Source organism: Pleurodeles waltl, chromosome 3_1 (genome assembly GCF_031143425.1).
Source record: "Pleurodeles waltl isolate 20211129_DDA chromosome 3_1, aPleWal1.hap1.20221129, whole genome shotgun sequence".
In the NCBI taxonomy this organism is placed as follows: domain Eukaryota; kingdom Metazoa; phylum Chordata; class Amphibia; order Caudata; family Salamandridae; genus Pleurodeles; species Pleurodeles waltl.
Genome location: NC_090440.1, coordinates 441,951,747 through 441,971,295, shown reverse-complemented (window position 1 = coordinate 441,971,295; position 19,549 = coordinate 441,951,747). Strand labels below are relative to the sequence as shown.

Sequence of the window (19,549 nt, the reverse complement as noted above, 5' to 3'; positions counted from 1 at the left end):
CAGGTCTCCCAGATGGTCTGTGAAGTGTGGGTGTTTTTGAAGGGACATGGTGGTTGTGTTGTGAGTGGAGATATGTGTAATGTGCAAGGGTGCAGTGTAGGGTTCTTGGTGGTGTGGGGGTGCTTGCTTGTGTGTGCTGCTTGTGGTATTTGTGTGCTGTGACGATGTGTGAATTGTGTCAATGGAGCAGTTGTGTGGTGTGTGCTGAGTGTTGTGTGTGTGATATTGGTGTAGGAGTGCAGTGTCTTTAGTTTTTGTGCTCCTCTCCATCAGTGTATGTTTTTTAGTTGCAAAGGGTTGTGTGGGGGTGTGTTTTATAGTGGTGTGTGTTGGTGTGTCTGCGTGCATGTGTGTCAGGTCTGGGGTATTTGATTTGTCCAATGTGATACTGTGTTCTGGTGGAGGTGTGTTTTTCAATGCGGCGGTTCGCACCGCCAATGATTTTCTGCTGGGCAGTGACCGCTGTGCTGATTTGTGGATTGTAATCTGGAGGGCAGACTTTGGTCGGCATGGCGGTGCTAGTGGTGGGACCGCCTCTGTCCTGCCCTAGGTCGTCCTGGTGGTGTCAGATTTGTGGCTGTTTGGCGGTGTTCATTGTAGACTCTTAATACGGTGGTCGGGATACTGCCAACACTGGCAGTCTTCTGGCGTTTGCAACCGTGGCCACCGGTCTTGCCAAAAGACCGCCAAACTCGTAGTGAGGGCCTTAGTTTCAGACTATGCTTGTTGTATCAACAAAGGGAGGGACTGGGAGATTAGTTGGTCCAGTGTACGGTCTCCCAATTAACTGAACATACAAAAAAGGTGTACACTGTTCCAAATGGAAAAATATAATCACTAGGGGAACATTAAAGTTCAGGAGCAAGAGCCCTCACACATCCGAGAGGATGTCATGCTTCATCATCGGGTAGCTCCTCGTCAGACCGGCGCTGCAATGTCTGACGGGCTCCCTGTAAGGGGGCTCTTTGCCGGAGATCTTTTAGGTAGCAGCCGTGGTAGCGGACACTACAAGACCTGGTGTTGCGGTCAGGCGGTAATCCTGGCAGGAGAGTGAAATTGGTTCCCAGTCTTAATAGGAGCGAGTCAATTTAATTAATCAATGGAATAAGACCGGGACCAAGATTAAAAACAGAAGGAAAGTGGAAAATGAGGAATAATGCTCAACCACTTTCTGCATGGTGCTGGAGCTTAAGGAGATTATCGTCGGGCTCCTAGGACATGGTCAACATGTTTCGCGTACAGTGGTCTAACAAGATCCTATGACGCTTCTTCAGGACCAATACATAATAAGACTTCTCCTGTCTATATTACCGAAAGTTTGCAAAAATGTCAAACAAATCATATAGTCACTTACATTGAAGTTCACTAATTGTCAGAAACCTCTAATGGTCGCCCATCCCTTGGTACATGGGGGGCCCCTTGGAAAGTAGCATGCCGAAAGCGGTCACTATTTGTGGATGACGGCAGTCTGCAGGGTAACCTACCCTGACGTGCTCTCCCGAAGAGCCCGTCAGACATTGCAGCGCCGGTCTGACGAGGAGCTACCCGATGATGAAGCATGACATCCTCTCGGATGTGTGAGGGCTCTTGCTCCTGAACTTTAATGTTCCCCTAGTGATTATATTTTTCCATTTGGAACAGTGTACACCTTTTTTGTATGTATGCTTTTTTTTATACAAGGTCACAATGCAGACTTACCCATTACCACATAATCTGTTTCAGAGCTTCAACAGGTAATTCAACACAAGCCAAACAGCTTTGGGAAGGGTAGTCGTCCCACAGGAGAAGCTACCATTGGACTATGCACAGCATGTGGTGGCCCATAAAAGAATAGGGAGTCACACCAAGGAAACTGTGCAGCTTGCTTAGCCACAAGAACAGCGGTACAATCAATTAAAATTGCTGCTGTGACAATCTCAATTCAAGATCAATATAGATATCGACACAGGCAAAAGTGTAAGGGGCAAAAACCTCTGAAGGATTCCCTTTTAAATATTTTATAGGCTAGTTCAAGGCAATGCCCTTTGGAATTTACACTAGGAATAGAGGAGAGACGTCCCAATTGCGGCAGTTACATTAGACCTTATAAAGGCAGCTCATGAGGGAATGTGATCTGTCCATGCATGTATTAATGCTACATCATCAATGCTATGGCAACAATTTTTAAAGTATTAGTGACCTTATATGTCCAAAGCTAAGAATAAATATTTACAGCAGCGTACTATTCATCGATAATTGATCCTCTGTTAAGTGAGGCAAACTCCTACTCCGCTCACAATATCCGATAAAACATTTTATTGTTGTCTAGGTCAACAGTTCTTCAACTTTTGACTTCTGTGGACTCCTGATGAATCATTAGTGGCAGCCGGGGCCCCTGCTTAAACTATTTCTAGGATGTGAACCTCAAAAAAAAAAAATTCTAATCTTTAGTGTTCCCTTTTTGAATTGTCGATTATATTAAGCCTTACATTTATAGAAAAATTCACAGGCCTCTCAATAAGTTGCTTATTAAATTCCATTTGGCTTTGAGTTCTGCTAAAGAAGCATGTGCTTTTTTTGTAATAATTATGTTTGCAGCTTTCACTCTTTTACAGTATTTTTCTGGAAGTTTTTTCTGATACTTTTTGCATACATAGTTCATTATAATATCACTGGATGTAGCTTTACATGTGTCCCAAGTATTATGTCACAGTGTGTCTTCATTAACATAAATTAAATCTCTATCTAATGGTGCCTTTTTTATAGGGCAATAACTGAAAATTAAAAATAGCTGGTGTGTAAGCTGAAATAATGGTTGAACTGAACACATTTCTGAATGTGTAAGTGTAGTAGTTACATTGTTACTTTAAATTGCTGGATACATCCCAAAACTCCTAATGTGTTTTGTACAGTTTTTTGTTTTCCAAAATATTTGTCTACTCTTTTGTAGTCTCGTCCCACCATTGCCAGGAGAAAACAGTAGCTTAAGATGGGGAGGAAAGAAGTTTGAAGAAATCCCAATAGCTCATATAAAAGCAACCTATAACAAGTAAGTGTCTTGTGTGTGTGTGTGTGTGAGGGAGAGAGAGAGAGATTGGTTGTTTCTGGTCTTATGTTATTCAGATCTTTTGATCTGACAGGTATTGAAACATTACAATAGAAACTGGCAGTTTAAAATGATTCATAATCATACTCATGTTGCTTGGACAAGATGGGTAAAGTTAAAGCAACTTATGAAACGGATTTTGGTGACACATTATGATTTAAGAATAAAGTCTCACTGGGTCCTCAAATGTCAACAATAATATTTATTTATTAATATTTAATTGATGAACATGACGATATTCTTATTGATAATTCTTATAAAGCTTGCGAATGCCAAATGGCGTCTTGCCGCTAAGCCCACAGATATATACAGAAAGGAACAGAGAAGCAGAGCAAACCACTGACGGCAAACCAAAGGTTTAAGGATGCGAAAACAACCATGTTTTAAGTAGCTTCCTGAAGCTAAGATGATTAGGCTGACTTCTCAGTTGAAGAGGTAGCTTATTCCAGCATTGGAACGAGACAGGAGAAAAGCTTCTACCTCCCCAGCAGCTTCTTCTAAATCTAGAAACATTAACAAACCTGGAAAATGCTGTGCGGAAGGTTATCCTAGGGGCATACCAAGTACAGTGTCTTGCAAAATAGGCTGGACCTTTGCAATGTTGTGATTTGGGTACCAAGTATAAGGCTTTAAAAACAACTCTCTTTCTTACAGGAAGCCAATAACATTTTTTTGCTGACAATCTTACCTGAAAATAATTGGTTTTATCTCTAACAATCTGATGTTTATAATCACAAATGAGTTGTTTATATTTTGCTTTTTCTTCCTCACAATAATATTTTCTCTGAATTTTTGTCCTGTCTTCTGCATTTCTGTTTAAGCTCCCTAAGCTGCGAGGAAAACCATGGCGCTGAAGGCCTACTTCTAGGACTCGTGATGCCACCTCATTAATAACTGACCTTAGCCAGTTGGTATAGTTGCCCACTGTTGGATTGGCATCTTCCAACATTGAGGTTTGTTTCCTCTCTAGAACCTCACTTAGTTCAGCTTGGTTAATTTTACTCCAATACAAACTGGACCACTTAGAGCAAAGATAAAGTATTATTATACTTGAGCTCATTTATCACAGGTCAAACAAGCAAAACAAGAAACCCTTCACTGTGGAAACCCCTAATGGATGGAGCAACGTACCATTAAGGTAGGACTGCCTCCCATGAGTCTCTTAGTGGCATGACACTGAACTCTCTGACTATCTTCAAGTCATGCTAAATATAGCCAGAATTCACTCCAAATGGTTTTTTGGCTAAGATTATTCAGTAGCGAGTATGTGTGGTTCCGTTTTCAATCCATGCACACTGCTAAATCATTTGCCCAGCTTCTTTTGGTGATAGTGCCCTCTTGCAAATGAGCACAACAGTTTACCTAGCCACCTAAATTGCCATCAATGCAAAAAGCTGCTTACGCTTCAGGAGACTAGAATGCAGTCTAAATAGACACCCAGTCAAGGAGAGGGTGTTGCTTTTTACCCCTATTTAGAACTCCTGAATCATGAGCAATTCTTAAGCCAGGTACAAAAATTGTACATTGTTGGACCCAAAGGTTTAGAAGTGGTGAGCTTTGCTCTTTTGCCTCTAAATACAGCTAATAAAGCTCTGTTTACTTTCAGTATTGACGTGCTCTGTTGTACTACTCTCTCAGGAGTACAATTCCAAATGATGCACAAATTAATTGTTTTAATGTCTGTCACCATAGCTCCTAGAGAAGTATTGCAGTTAAATGAGGTCAATGCTAATTACAGCAAGGCCATCGTACGGCCCTGATCATCACCTTTACTTTAGCTTCTAGCATGGACCCCATAATCTAGAAATTGAATCCTCAAAAGTTTTTAAATCTTAGATACCTCAATCACATTGTTTAGTCAACCTGCCGTTTAAACATCATGGGTAATGTCATGCTCCTTGTTGCCAGCTTCCATTCAGTCTAAGTCCAGTCTCAACGTATGAAGCACATCCATCTTCTTGGATACGAATATCAGAAAATGATCTAATTAAATATCTCGTCTACACCTACAATAATGTTAGACTTGAAACTTGAAAAATTATTTGATTTCAGACTCGAAGAAATTCCTTCAACTTGTCACTTGGTTCTAAAGGCTAGATCAGTGGTTCCCAACCTTTTGACTTCTGTGGACCCCCACTTTATCATTACTGGGACCCGGGGGCCCCCATTAAATCATTATTGGAATCCGGGGACCCCCCATTAAGTCATTACTGATAGCTGGGGACCTAATCTATTAATATTATTTAATTTTCTAAGCAGTCGCGGACCCCCTGAGGAGGCATCACGGACCCCCACGGGTCCCCGGACCACAGGTTGGGAACCACTGGGCTAGATTAATGAGAGCACCCACTTTAAAATGTTAACGGTGTTTTAGTCTATAATCTGTACAGTCAACACTCAGTGTGGTACACCTACAGGAGAGAGACTTTTTATCTCCTGTGTGCCACACAAATACTTCATGTACTGATGAATGAAATCTGTACCTCCACTGGTTACCAATCTGCAGGCATCAAACCAATCTGCAGGCATCAAACCTATAGTAAGCCATAAGCTGCTGCATCATTTTAGTTGATACAGAATCCAAATCAACATCAGGAATAGTATTGAAGTCTTCTACCTAAGACATCTTTGTATTCTGAAGAGAGCTGCAGGACTGCAGTACAGAATTGTATAATTCAGATATGTTTACAGTAAAAAGTGTACATATTTATCACGTTAAAGCGATGACCAAGAAACAGCCCATGCCCCACCACCCACTGCCATCCACTATTGACCTAGACACTCTAAAGTGTAAATATGTATGTATTGTGTGCTAACTCAAGTTGCTTGGGATTGATGCAACCAATTTTACCTATTGGAGCCCCAGGTCCTGGAGGAAGCTACATGCACATACCCAGCTTCATGTTTCTCCTGCACAAGTTAATATTAGGCCTACAGCACACTTCATATTGACAGGGAAGATAAACTGGTGACAGCCTTGGCTTAATTTATTGTGAGCTTCTTACTATGGCATTCCTTGTTATTAACTGTATTCTAAATGCTTAAACTCTGCATTGAGGCCGACTCCTTGTCATTCATTCTGTTATATCAGAGTATTTGTTTATCAGCTTCCTAGTCCTGCCTCTGATTTTGGCCTGAAATTCATTGTTTATTATCACACAAGCACATTTTCGCTTATGGTGATCTTCATATTTGGTGGAGCATCTTGTTATTTGTTTGGAATACTGAAAAGATCCCTGTGCCTCCATAGTGCTCACAAAATTTTGTTCACCCCTGACAGCCTTACGGTGGTTTCCCCCCCCCCCCCCCTCCAACCTCAACTTTTTGCCAGCCTCCCATCCATTTTGTGACCTTGTTTTTGCTGGCTTTATGACTTTGCGCACGTTACAACTGCTAACCAGTGCTAAAGTGCTTGTGCTCTCTCCCCTAAACATGGCAACATTGGCTTATACCAATTGGTATATTAAATTTACTTATAAGTCCCTAGTAAAGTGCACTCCATGTGCTTGGGCCTATAAATTTCATACTAGTGGGTCTACAGCACTGATTGTGCCACCCACTTAAGTAGCCCCTTAACCATGTCTCAGGTCTGCCATTGCAAAGCCTTTCTTTGCAGTTTACACTGCCACTGACACCTGGCAAAATAAACCTCTTGCCAGGCCTAAACCTTCCCTTTTTAGGGTTGAGCGTGCACAAGCGCTCTGGACCATGTTGTAATCTCTCTGTGGGCTTCTGTGGGCTTCTAAACACGCCCATGTCACGCCCGTCACTTTCATTATGTGGGCTTGCCTTTTAAAATTTGGTTGATTCCATTTGTGAAAGGCATGCCTACGGCATTCTGACTCTATTCATATGTGTTTGTCTCAGCAGCTAGATCCTGAATGTATAGTTCATGAATTTGAATCTTTACTGATATCTCGCGAGCTTTGGTGATGGACAGGCCCTTGAAGGGGCCAGTGGCCCACAGATGGTTTGATTCTGTGTGCTCTTCTGCCCATAAAAAACTTAAAGATGCTCTTAAAGCAGTTTCCCTCTCCCGCCAACTAGTTAAACTAGCTAGAGCCGACTAAAAGGCCGCTCTTGAAAAAAGGAAATCAGAAATTAGGTCTAAGGCCGGGGATGAACTTTTGGCTGCCTCTGAGCTGAAGGACACTTCTAAATTCTGGAAGTGTAGTGAATCCTAGTTTGTTTTAACGGGATAGCAGGAATTAGCTTAGCCGTAGGCTTGTAAACTCGTGCCCCCGTCGCCTAGTGACTTTTAACCTACTTAGCTTGCTCTGTCTTAGCCCATTTAATTATTTATTTTTTCTAAGATGGCTGCCTTGTTTATAGTTAGGCCACTTGTTATGAGTTTTATTATCAGTGTCACTGCGCCAAGGCGTCAAGATCAAGCACGAAAGACAAACAAACAGTAGGTGTTCACACTTAGGGATTTTCCCTCTCTATACTTTCGAGGGATTGTTGATATTAATTGCCGTCCCAAGCATGCCTGTTATCTATTGTTTTGGAATACACCTACGTCAGGGGACCTTGTAGATCTGTATAAATACATCACACTTTAGACAGATGATCAGAGGGATTCCGACCAGAGGGCATCGCCACCATCGCTGATACCGATGCTGCAGTCATCTTGACGCTGACCCAGTCTTCGTGTCCCTGCGGAGCCTGAAATAGAGACCTCATTCCAAGGTAACGAGGGTTGGGGGCTCCCCTCATGGACATGGCTTTGGCAGATTAGGTTTTAGCAAACCCAGCTCTCCTTTAGGTAGGAGGTTAGGCCTATTCTCATTTTAGGGTATTAGGGCATATTCCATCTTATATATACATATATATATTTCTTACATATATTACAAAATGGTGGGGGTCTTTATAACAATGACTCTCTTCTTCACAATACTGTTGCTTGGTATATTCATTATCCTAATCATTGCAGTTCACGTAACTTATCGCAAATTGCAGTTATGTTAAATAAAAACTATTATAACTTCACTGCATCTGTGTTATTGCCTTTGTTTGTATGAGACATAATATATCTGTGAGAAAAGGGTAATCTCCGTTTAACCACGACATCCCTGAGATATCTTATGTTCGATGGCATCTGTCGCTGTAGATACGCATGTTTTGCAATAGCTCGCCATCTGGTGTTGGGCCGGAGTGTTACAAGTTGTTTTTCTTCGAAGAAGTCTTTCGAGTCACGGGACCGAGTGACTCCTCCTTTTGTCTCCATTGCGCATGGGCGTCGACTCCATCTTCGATTGTTTTTTTTCCGCCATCGGGTTCGGACGTGTTCCTGTCGCTCCGAGTTTCGGAACGGAAAGTTAGCTAATTTCGGAAGATTTTCGTCGGTATTGTTGCGTTCGGGATCGGCGTACTTAGATTCAACACCGCATCGAAGATCGAAGAGCTCCGGTGCCCTTCGGGGGTAGTTTTTCGATCCCCCGTCGGGGCCTGGTCGGCCCGACCGCGTGCTGAAGAACGCCGATGGAACGGACCCCGTTCCGTTTCTGCCCCAAATGCCACAATAAATACCCCTATACAGACCAACACTTGGTCTGTAACCTGTGCCTGTCACCTGAGCACAGTGAAGACACCTGCGAGGCCTGTCGTGCGTTCCGGTCCCGAAAGACACTCCGAGACCGTCGAGCCAGAAGACTTCAGATGGCGTCCGCGCCGACAGCCCACCGAGAGTTCGAGGAACAGGAAGAGGAAGGTACCTTCTCGATCCCAGAATCGGACTCCGAAGGATTCGACGATACACAAACCGTGAGTAAGACGTCGAAAACCACTCAGAGGAAGATTTACAAGGCCCAGGGGACGCCACTGCCATCAGGCCATGGCTCTACCCATAAATTCGGTGACCGACCGTCGGCACCGAAAAAGGCCCAAACAGTGCCGAGATCGTCCGACTCCGGTCGAGACACCGGCACGCAGCCTTCTCGGGACCGAGAAAGTGCTGGAGACAAGCCTCGACACCGAGATGCCGGTGTGGACACGGCTCGACGCCGAGACAGCGGCACCGAAGAAGATCGACGCCGAGAGGTTTCGGCCCCGAAAAAGAAAAAAGTCATCTCGGAGCCGAAAAAACACGCAGACAGGGTTTCGGTGCCGAAACAAACTGCAAGCGACCCAGCTTCAGGCTCTTATACAGAAGAGCACTCGCTAACCTCACAAATGCAAAAGCATAGGTTTGAGGAAGAGCTACAAACAACTGATGTGGACCATACGCAAAAGCGTATTTTCATACAGCAGGGGACAGGAAAAATAAGCACCCTTCCCCCCATTAGAAGAAAGAGAAGGTTGGAGTTCCAAACTGAACAGACACCACAACCAAAAGTGGTGAAAAGAGTTACCCCACCACCCTCTCCTCCGCCCGTGATTAACGTCTCACCAGCACGAACTCCATCACACTCCCCAGCTCACACCACCATAAGCCAGGGTGACCAAGATCAAGACGCATGGGACCTATACGACGCCCCAGTGTCAGATAACAGTCCGGAGGCATACCCTACGAAGCCATCTCCACCAGAGGACAGCACCGCGTATTCTCAAGTGGTGGCTAGAGCAGCACAATTTCACAACGTAAGCCTCCACTCAGAACAGGTCGAGGATGATTTTTTATTCAACACACTCTCCTCCACCCACAGCTCATACCAAAGCCTGCCTATGCTCCCTGGTATGCTCCGGCACGCAAAAGACATCTTTAAGGAGCCGGTCAAAAGTAGGGCAATCACACCAAGGGTGGAAAAAAAGTATAAGGCGCCTCCTACAGACCCGGTTTTCATCACTACACAGCTGCCACCAGACTCTGTCGTTGTAGGAGCAGCTAGGAAAAGGGCCAACTCTCACACATCTGGAGATGCACCACCCCCAGATAAAGAAAGCCGCAAGTTCGATGCAGCTGGTAAGAGAGTCGCAGCACAAGCTGCAAACCAGTGGCACATCGCGAACTCCCAGGCACTACTTGCGCGCTATGACAGAGCCCACTGGGACGAGATGCAACATCTCATTGAACATCTGCCCAAGGACTTACAAAATAGGGCAAAACAAGTGGTTGAGGAGGGACAGACCATTTCCAACAACCAGATCCGCTCCTCCATGGACGCTGCAGATACAGCTGCACGGACAATTAATACATCTGTAACTATCAGAAGGCATGCATGGCTCCGAACGTCTGGATTTAAACCAGAGATTCAACAAGCAGTTCTCAATATGCCTTTTAACGAAAAAGAACTGTTCGGTCCAGAAGTGGACACAGCGATTGAGAAACTCAAAAAAGATACGGACACTGCCAAAGCCATGGGCGCACTCTACTCCCCGCAGAGCAGAGGGAATTACAGCACATTCCGTAAAACACCCTTTCGAGGGGGGTTTCGGGGTCAGAGCACACAAGCCAGCACCTCACAAGCAACACCGTCCAGTTACCAGGGACAGTATAGAGGAGGTTTTCGGGGACAATATAGAGGAGGGCAATTCCCTAGAAATAGAGGAAGATTTCAGAGCCCCAAAACCCCTACTACTAAACAGTGACTCACATGTCACTCACCCCCTCCACACAACACCAGTGGGGGGAAGAATAAGTCATTATTACAACGCATGGGAGGAAATCACTACAGACACTTGGGTTCTAGCAATTATCCAACATGGTTATTGCATAGAATTTCTACAATTCCCTCCAAACATACCACCAAAAGCACAAAATTTGACAACACACCATTCCAATCTCCTGGAGATAGAAGTGCAGGCACTATTGCAAAAGAATGCAATCGAATTAGTGCCAAACACACAAATAAACACAGGAGTTTACTCACTGTACTTTCTGATACCAAAGAAGGACAAAACGCTGAGACCAATCCTAGACCTCAGAGTAGTGAACACTTTCATCAAATCAGACCACTTTCACATGGTCACACTACAAGAAGTATTGCCATTGCTAAAACTACACGACTACATGGCAACTTTAGACCTCAAGGATGCTTATTTCCATATACCAATACACCCATTGCACAGGAAATACCTAAGGTTTGTATTCAAGGGAATACATTACCAATTCAAGGTACTGCCTTTCGGATTAACAACCGCACCAAGAGTCTTTACCAAATGTCTAGCGGTAGTCGCTGCACACATAAGAAGGCAGCAAATACATGTGTTCCCATATCTAGACGACTGGCTAATCAAGGCCCATTCGTTAATAGAGTGCTCAAATCACACAAATCATATCATACAAACCCTCTTCAAACTAGGGTTCACCGTCAATTTCACAAAATCCAAAATTCTGCCGCGCAAGGTACAACAATACCTGGGAGCCATAATAGACACATCAAAAGGAGTAGCCACTCCAAGTCCACAAAGAATTCGAAACTTCAACACCATCATACAACGCATGTATCCAACACAAAGGATACAAGCAAAGATGGTACTACAACTCCTAGGCATGATGTCTTCATGCATAGCCATTGTCCCAAACGCAAGACTGCACATGAGGCCCTTACAACAGTGCCTAGCATCACAATGGTCACAAGCACAGGGTCACCTTCTAGATCTGGTGTTAATAGACCGCCAAACTTACCTCTCGCTTCTGTGGTGGAACAACATAAATTTAAACAAAGGGAGGCCTTTCCAAGACCCAGTGCCACAATACGTAATAACAACAGATGCTTCCATGACAGGGTGGGGAGCACACCTCGATCAACACAGCATACAAGGACAATGGAACGTACATCAAACAAAACTGCATATAAATCACCTAGAACTTCTAGCAGTTTTTCAAGCACTAAAAGCTTTCCAACCAATAATAGTTCACAAATACATTCTCGTCAAAACAGACAACATGACAACAATGTATTATCTAAACAAGCAAGGGGGGACGCACTCCACGCAGTTAAGCCTGCTAGCACAAAAGATTTGGCGTTGGGCAATTCACAACCAAATTCGCATAATAGCACAATTTATACCAGGGATCCAAAATCAACTCGCAGACAATCTCTCTCGAGATCACCAACAGGTCCACGAATGGGAAATTCACCCCCAAATTCTGAACACTTATTTCAAACTCTGGGGAACACCTCAGATGGACTTGTTTGCGACAAAGGAGAACGCAAAATGCCAAAACTTCGCATCCAGATACCCACGCAAAGTCCCAAGGCAATGCCCTATGGATGAACTGGTCAGGGATATTTGCTTACGCTTTTCCTCCTCTCCCTCTCCTTCCTTACTTGGTAAACAAACTCAGTCAAAACAAACTCAAACTCATATTAATAGCACCAACTTGGGCAAGGCAACCCTGGTACACAACGCTGCTAGACCTATCAGTAGTACCCTGCATCAAATTGCCCAACAGGCCAGATCTGTTGACACAGCACAACCAAAAGATCAGACACCCAGATCCAGCATCGCTGAATCTAGCAATCTGGCTCCTGAAATCCTAGAATTCGGGCACTTACAACTTACCCAAGAATGTATGGAAGTCATAAAACAAGCCAGAAGGCCATCCACCAGGCACTGCTATGCAAGTAAATGGAAGAGGTTTGTTTGCTACTGCCATATTAATCAAATACAACCATTACACACAACTCCAGAACATGTAGTGGGTTACTTGCTTCACTTACAAAAATCTAACCTGGCTTTCTCTTCCATTAAAATACACCTTGCAGCAATATCTGCATACCTGCAGACTACCTATTCAACTTCCCTATATAAGATACCAGTCATTAAAGCATTCATGGAGGGCCTTAGGAGAATTATACCACCAAGAACACCACCTGTTCCTTCATGGAACCTAAATGTTGTCCTAACTAGACTTATGGGTCCACCTTTTGAACCCATGCACTCCTGCGAAATACAGTTCCTAACCTGGAAGGTGGTATTTCTCATCGCCATTACTTCCCTAAGAAGAGTAAGCGAGATTCAGGCGTTTACAATACAGGAACCTTCTATACAACTACACAAGAATAAGGTCGTCCTAAGGACCAATCCTAAATTTTTGCCGAAGGTTATTTCACCGTTCCATCTAAATCAAACAGTGGAACTTCCAGTGTTCTTTCCACAGCCAGATACCGTAGCTGAAAGGGCACTACATACATTAGATGTCAAAAGAGCATTGATGTATTACATTGACAGAACAAAAAACATCAGAAAGACTAAACAACTATTTATTGCATTTCAAAAACCTCATGCAGGAAACCCAATATCAAAACAAGGTATAGCCAGATGGATAGTTAAATGCATCCAAATCTGCTACCTTAAAGCTAAACGACAGCTGCCCATTACACCAAGGGCACACTCAACCAGAAAGAAAGGTGCTACCATGGCCTTTCTAGGAAACATCCCAATGCAAGAAATATGTAAGGCAGCCACATGGTCTACGCCTCACACATTCACCAAGCACTACTGTGTAGACGTGTTATCCGCACAACAAGCCACAGTAGGTCAAGCCGTATTAAGAACATTATTTCAGACTACTTCCACTCCTACAGGCTGATCCACCGCTTTTGGGGAGATAACTGCTTACTAGTCTATGCAAAACATGCGTATCTACAGCGACAGATGCCATCGAACTGAAAATGTCACTTACCCAGTGTACATCTGTTCGTGGCATCAGTCGCAGTAGATTCGCATGTGCCCACCCGCCTCCCCGGGAGCCTGTAGCAGTTTGGAAGTTACCTTCAACTATTTATATATGTATCATCTCAACCTTAAATAGGTGCATACTTAGTCACTCCATTGCATGGGCACTATTACTACAATTCAACTCCTACCTCACCCTCTGCGGGGAAAAACAATCGAAGATGGAGTCGACGCCCATGCGCAATGGAGACAAAAGGAGGAGTCACTCGGTCCCGTGACTCGAAAGACTTCTTCGAAGAAAAACAACTTGTAACACTCCGGCCCAACACCAGATGGCGAGCTATTGCAAAACATGCGAATCTACTGCGACTGATGCCACGAACAGATGTACACTGGGTAAGTGACATTTTCATTTTGAGTCCATGCGTAAACGACTGCCATAAATCACCTTTTACGATAGTGTTTCTGGTGAGGTACTGCTAATGAGCCGGTAAGGTTTGGACAACAGTTGCAACTAGTTGTAGGTAAAGACTTAAGTCATCTACAAACGAAAGTACTGTCATCCTGAGACCAGCAGTCTTGCTCAGAGCAAGAGTCCAAACTACGATACAAGGTGATAAATCACTCTTACTTTTCTTACCAAGGGTAGGTCGCTCCCCCTGCCGCTGCAGCTCCTCCAAGTTCCCGAGTTCCTGTGTTCCTGAGACCCACCTAACTGTAAGTACCCCCCTCCTCCCAGCCCCTCGCCCTGCCCCGCGCCACTCACCTTCTCTTCTGCTCCTGCTTCTTTTCCTCCTCTCTGTCTCTTCCTCCTCGCTCCCCCTCTGCAATCTTCTTCTGTGTTCTTCTGTTCTTCCCTTCTGTTCTTCTGTTCTTCCCTTCTGTTCTTCTGTGTTCTTCCGGTCTTCTGTGTTCTTCTTCTCTGTTCTTCTCTGTGCTTCTGTGTTCTTCTTCTCGGTTCTTCTGTGTTCTTCTGTGTTCTTCTCTGTTCTTCTGTGTTCTTCTGTGTTCTTCTCTGTTCTTCTCTGTTCTTCTGTGTTCTTCTCTGTTCTTCTCTGTTCTTCTCTGTTCTTCTCTGTTCTTCTGCTCTTCCGATCTTCTGTTCTTCTGTCTTCTGCTCTTCCGGTCTTCTGTTCTTCTGTCTTCTGTTCTTCTGTCTTCTGTTCTCCTGTCTTCTGTTCTCCTGTCTTCGGCTCTTCTACATCCTCCGTCTTCTTCCCCCGAGCCTGCCCTCCTGCTCCTTCCTCATCCCCCTCCCTCACTCGCCTCCCCCTCTCTCACCCCTAGCTAACCCGTTCGCTATCTACCTCCCTCACTCCTCCTATCTTCCTATCTCTCTAGCTCCCTATCTCACTATCTAACTCCCCCACTCTCCACCTCCTCCTACCTACCTATCTGTCTATCTATCTATTTCCCTATCTATCGACTTCTCTATCTATTTTCTCTATCTATTTCTCTATCTCTCCCCCCCTCCTGCCACCCCCTCTACTACCTATCTCCCTATCCTCTCACTCTACCTCTCTCCCTCACCCACCTCTACAACCCCCCCTCCCCTATCTTCACAACCCTACTCCTATCTCTCTCCCTAATCTCCAAACCTCCTAACACTCACCCTCCTCCACCCTAAACCCCCTCCCCCAGCTCCTCTCACTCTACCTGTCCCCCCCCCTCCCTCGCGCTTTCCCGCCGCGACCTCCTGCACGCCCCCGCCCCCCAGCTCCCATTCGCCCCCAGCTGACCCCTCCCCCCCCCCTCCTACCTCTTATGGCGGCCGCTGCGCGACAGTGGTAGCGACCCTTGACCCAAGGGTAGGTCGCTCCCCCTGCCGCTGCAGCTCCTCCAAGTTCCCGAGTTCCTGTGTTCCTGAGACCCACCTAACTGTAAGTACCCCCCTCCTCCCAGCCCCTCGCCCTGCCCCGCGCCACTCACCTTCTCTTCTGCTCCTGCTTCTTTTCCTCCTCTCTGTCTCTTCCTCCTCGCTCCCCCTCTGCAATCTTCTTCTGTGTTCTTCTGTTCTTCCCTTCTGTTCTTCTGTTCTTCCCTTCTGTTCTTCTGTGTTCTTCCGGTCTTCTGTGTTCTTCTTCTCTGTTCTTCTCTGTGCTTCTGTGTTCTTCTTCTCGGTTCTTCTGTGTTCTTCTGTGTTCCTCTGTGTTCTTCTCTGTTCTTCTGTGTTCTTCTGTGTTCTTCTCTGTTCTTCTCTGTTCTTCTCTGTTCTTCTGCTCTTCCGATCTTCTGTGCTTCTGTCTTCTGTTCTTCTGTCTTCTGTTCTTCTGTCTTCTGCCCTTCCGGTCTTCTGTTCTTCTGTCTTCTGTTCTTCTGTCTTCTGTTCTCCTGTCTTCTGTTCTCCTGTCTTCGGCTCTTCTACATCCTCCGTCTTCTTCCCCCGAGCCTGCCCTCCTGCTCCTTCCTCATCCCCCTCCCTCACTCGCCTCCCCCTCTCTCACCCCTAGCTAACCCGTTCGCTATCTACCTCCCTCACTCCTCCTATCTTCCTATCTCTCTAGCTCCCTATCTCACTATCTAACTCCCCCACTCTCCACCTCCTCCTACCTACCTATCTGTCTATCTATCTATTTCCCTATCTATCGACTTCTCTATCTATTTTCTCTATCTATTTCTCTATCTCTCCCCCCCTCCCGCCACCCCCTCTACTACCTATCTCCCTATCCTCTCACTCTACCTCTCTCCCTCACCCACCTCTACAACCCCCCCTCCCCTATCTTCACAACCCTACTCCTATCTCTCTCCCTAATCTCCAAACCTCCTAACACTCACCCTCCTCCACCCTAAACCCCCTCCCCCAGCTCCTCCCACTCTACCTGTCCCCCCCTCCCTCGCGCTTTCCCGCCGCGACCTCCTGCACGCCCCCGCCCCCCAGCTCCCATTCGCCCCCAGCTGACCCCTCCCCCCCCCCTCCTACCTCTTATGGCGGCCGCTGCGCGACAGTGGTAGCGACCCTTGACCCAAGGGTAGGTCGCTCCCCCTGCCGCTGCAGCTCCTCCAAGTTCCCGAGTTCCTGTGTTCCTGAGACCCACCTAACTGTAAGTACCCCCCCTCCTCCCAGCCCCTCGCCCTGCCCCGCGACACTCACCTTCTCTTCTGCTCCTGCTTCTTTTCCTCCTCTCTGTCTCTTCCTCCTCGCTCCCCCTCTGCAATCTTCTTCTGTGTTCTTCTGTTCTTCCCTTCTGTTCTTCTGTTCTTCCCTTCTGTTCTTCTGTGTTCTTCCGGTCTTCTGTGTTCTTCTTCTCTGTTCTTCTCTGTGCTTCTGTGTTCTTCTTCTCGGTTCTTCTGTGTTCTTCTGTGTTCTTCTCTGTTCTTCTGTGTTCTTCTCTGTTCTTCTCTGTTCTTCTCTGTTCTTCTCTGTTCTTCTCTGTTCTTCTCTGTTCTTCTCTGTTCTTCTGCTCTTCCGATCTTCTGTTCTTCTGTCTTCTGCTCTTCCGGTCTTCTGTTCTTCTGTCTTCTGTTCTTCTGTCTTCTGTTCTCCTGTCTTCTGTTCTCCTGTCTTCGGCTCTTCTACATCCTCCGTCTTCTTCCCCCGAGCCTGCCCTCCTGCTCCTTCCTCATCCCCCTCCCTCACTCGCCTCCCCCTCTCTCACCCCTAGCTAACCCGTTCGCTATCTACCTCCCTCACTCCTCCTATCTTCCTATCTCTCTAGCTCCCTATCTCACTATCTAACTCCCCCACTCTCCACCTCCTCCTACCTACCTATCTGTCTATCTATCTATTTCCCTATCTATCGACTTCTCTATCTATTTTCTCTATCTATTTCTCTATCTCTCCCCCCCTCCCGCCACCCCCTCTACTACCTATCTCCCTATCCTCTCACTCTACCTCTCTCCCTCACCCACCTCTACAACCCCCCCTCCCCTATCTTCACAACCCTACTCCTATCTCTCTCCCTAATCTCCAAACCTCCTAACACTCACCCTCCTCCACCCTAAACCCCCTCCCCCAGCTCCTCTCACTCTACCTGTCCCCCCCCCTCCCTCGCGCTTTCCCGCCGCGACCTCCTGCACGCCCCCGCCCCCCAGCTCCCATTCGCCCCCAGCTGACCCCTCCCCCCCCCCTCCTACCTCTTATGGCGGCCGCTGCGCGACAGTGGTAGCGACCCTTGACCCAAGGGTAGGTCGCTCCCCCTGCCGCTGCAGCTCCTCCAAGTTCCCGAGTTCCTGTGTTCCTGAGACCCACCTAACTGTAAGTACCCCCCCTCCTCCCAGCCCCTCGCCCTGCCCCGCGCCACTCACCTTCTCTTCTGCTCCTGCTTCTTTTCCTCCTCTCTGTCTCTTCCTCCTCGCTCCCCCTCTGCAATCTTCTTCTGTGTTCTTCTGTTCTTCCCTTCTGTTCTTCTGTTCTTCCCTTCTGTTCTTCTGTGTTCTTCCGGTCTTCTGTGTTCTTCTTCTCTGTTCTTCTCTGTGCTTCTGTGTTCTTCTTCTCGGTTCTTCTGTGTTCTTCTGTGTTCTTCTGTGTTCTTCTGTGTTCTTCTGTGTTCTTCTGTGTTCTTCTCTGTTCTTCTCTGTTCTTCTCTGTTCTTCTCTGTTCTTCTCTGTTCTTCTCTGTTCTTCTGCTCTTCCGATCTTCTGTGCTTCTGTCTTCTGTTCTTCTGTCTTCTGTTCTTCTGTCTTCTGCTCTTCCGGTCTTCTGTTCTTCTGTCTTCTGTTCTTCTGTCTTCTGTTCTCCTGTCTTCTGTTCTCCTGTCTTCGGCTCTTCTACATCCTCCGTCTTCTTCCCCCGAGCCTGCCCTCCTGCTCCTTCCTCATCCCCCTCCCTCACTCGCCTCCCCCTCTCTCACCCCTAGCTAACCCGTTCGCTATCTACCTCCCTCACTCCTCCTATCTTCCTATCTCTCTAGCTCCCTATCTCACTATCTAACTCCCCCACTCTCCACCTCCTCCTACCTACCTATCTGTCTATCTATCTATTTCCCTATCTATCGACTTCTCTATCTATTTTCTCTATCTATTTCTCTATCTCTCCCCCCCTCCCGCCACCCCCTCTACTACCTATCTCCCTATCCTCTCACTCTACCTCTCTCCCTCACCCACCTCTACAACCCCCCCTCCCCTATCTTCACAACCCTACTCCTATCTCTCTCCCTAATCTCCAAACCTCCTAACACTCACCCTCCTCCACCCTAAACCCCCTCCCCCAGCTCCTCCCACTCTACCTGTCCCCCCCCCTCCCTCGCGCTTTCCCGCCGCGACCTCCTGCACGCCCCCGCCCCCCAGCTCCCATTCGCCCCCAGCTGACCCCTCCCCCCCCCCTCCTACCTCTTATGGCGGCCGCTGCGCGACAGTGGTAGCGACCCTTGACCCAAGGGTAGGTCGCTCCCCCTGCCGCTGCAGCTCCTCCAAGTTCCCGAGTTCCTGTGTTCCTGAGACCCACCTAACTGTAAGTACCCCCCTCCTCCCAGCCCCTCGCCCTGCCCCGCGCCACTCACCTTCTCTTCTGCTCCTGCTTCTTTTCCTCCTCTCTGTCTCTTCCTCCTCGCTCCCCCTCTGCAATCTTCTTCTGTGTTCTTCTGTTCTTCCCTTCTGTTCTTCTGTTCTTCCCTTCTGTTCTTCTGTGTTCTTCCGGTCTTCTGTGTTCTTCTTCTCTGTTCTTCTCTGTGCTTCTGTGTTCTTCTTCTCGGTTCTTCTGTGTTCTTCTGTGTTCTTCTGTGTTCTTCTCTGTTCTTCTCTGTTCTTCTGTGTTCTTCTCTGTTCTTCTGTGTTCTTCTCTGTTCTTCTCTGTTCTTCTCTGTTCTTCTCTGTTCTTCCGATCTTCTGTTCTTCTGTCTTCTGCTCTTCCGGTCTTCCGGTCTTCTGTTCTTCTGTCTTCTGTTCTTCTGTCTTCTGTTCTCCTGTCTTCTGTTCTCCTGTCTTCGGCTCTTCTACATCCTCCGTCTTCTTCCCCCGAGCCTG

General features: G+C 46.6%; 1 protein-coding gene across 2 annotated transcripts in view; it reads left to right on the top strand.

Moving 5' to 3' along the window:
- The window catches only part of MRPS11 (mitochondrial ribosomal protein S11), a 157,901-nt gene that overhangs the window by 43,221 nt on the left and 95,131 nt on the right, over positions 1–19,549 (top strand). The window contains exon 3 of one of the 2 annotated variants that reach the window (XM_069222722.1): positions 2,930–3,028. The exons of the other annotated variant lie outside the window; for it this stretch is intronic. Coding sequence (XP_069078823.1) covers positions 2,930–3,028 — 99 coding nt within the window. The remainder of the gene's footprint in view (positions 1–2,929; positions 3,029–19,549) is intronic. 2 annotated transcript variants of the gene reach the window in all.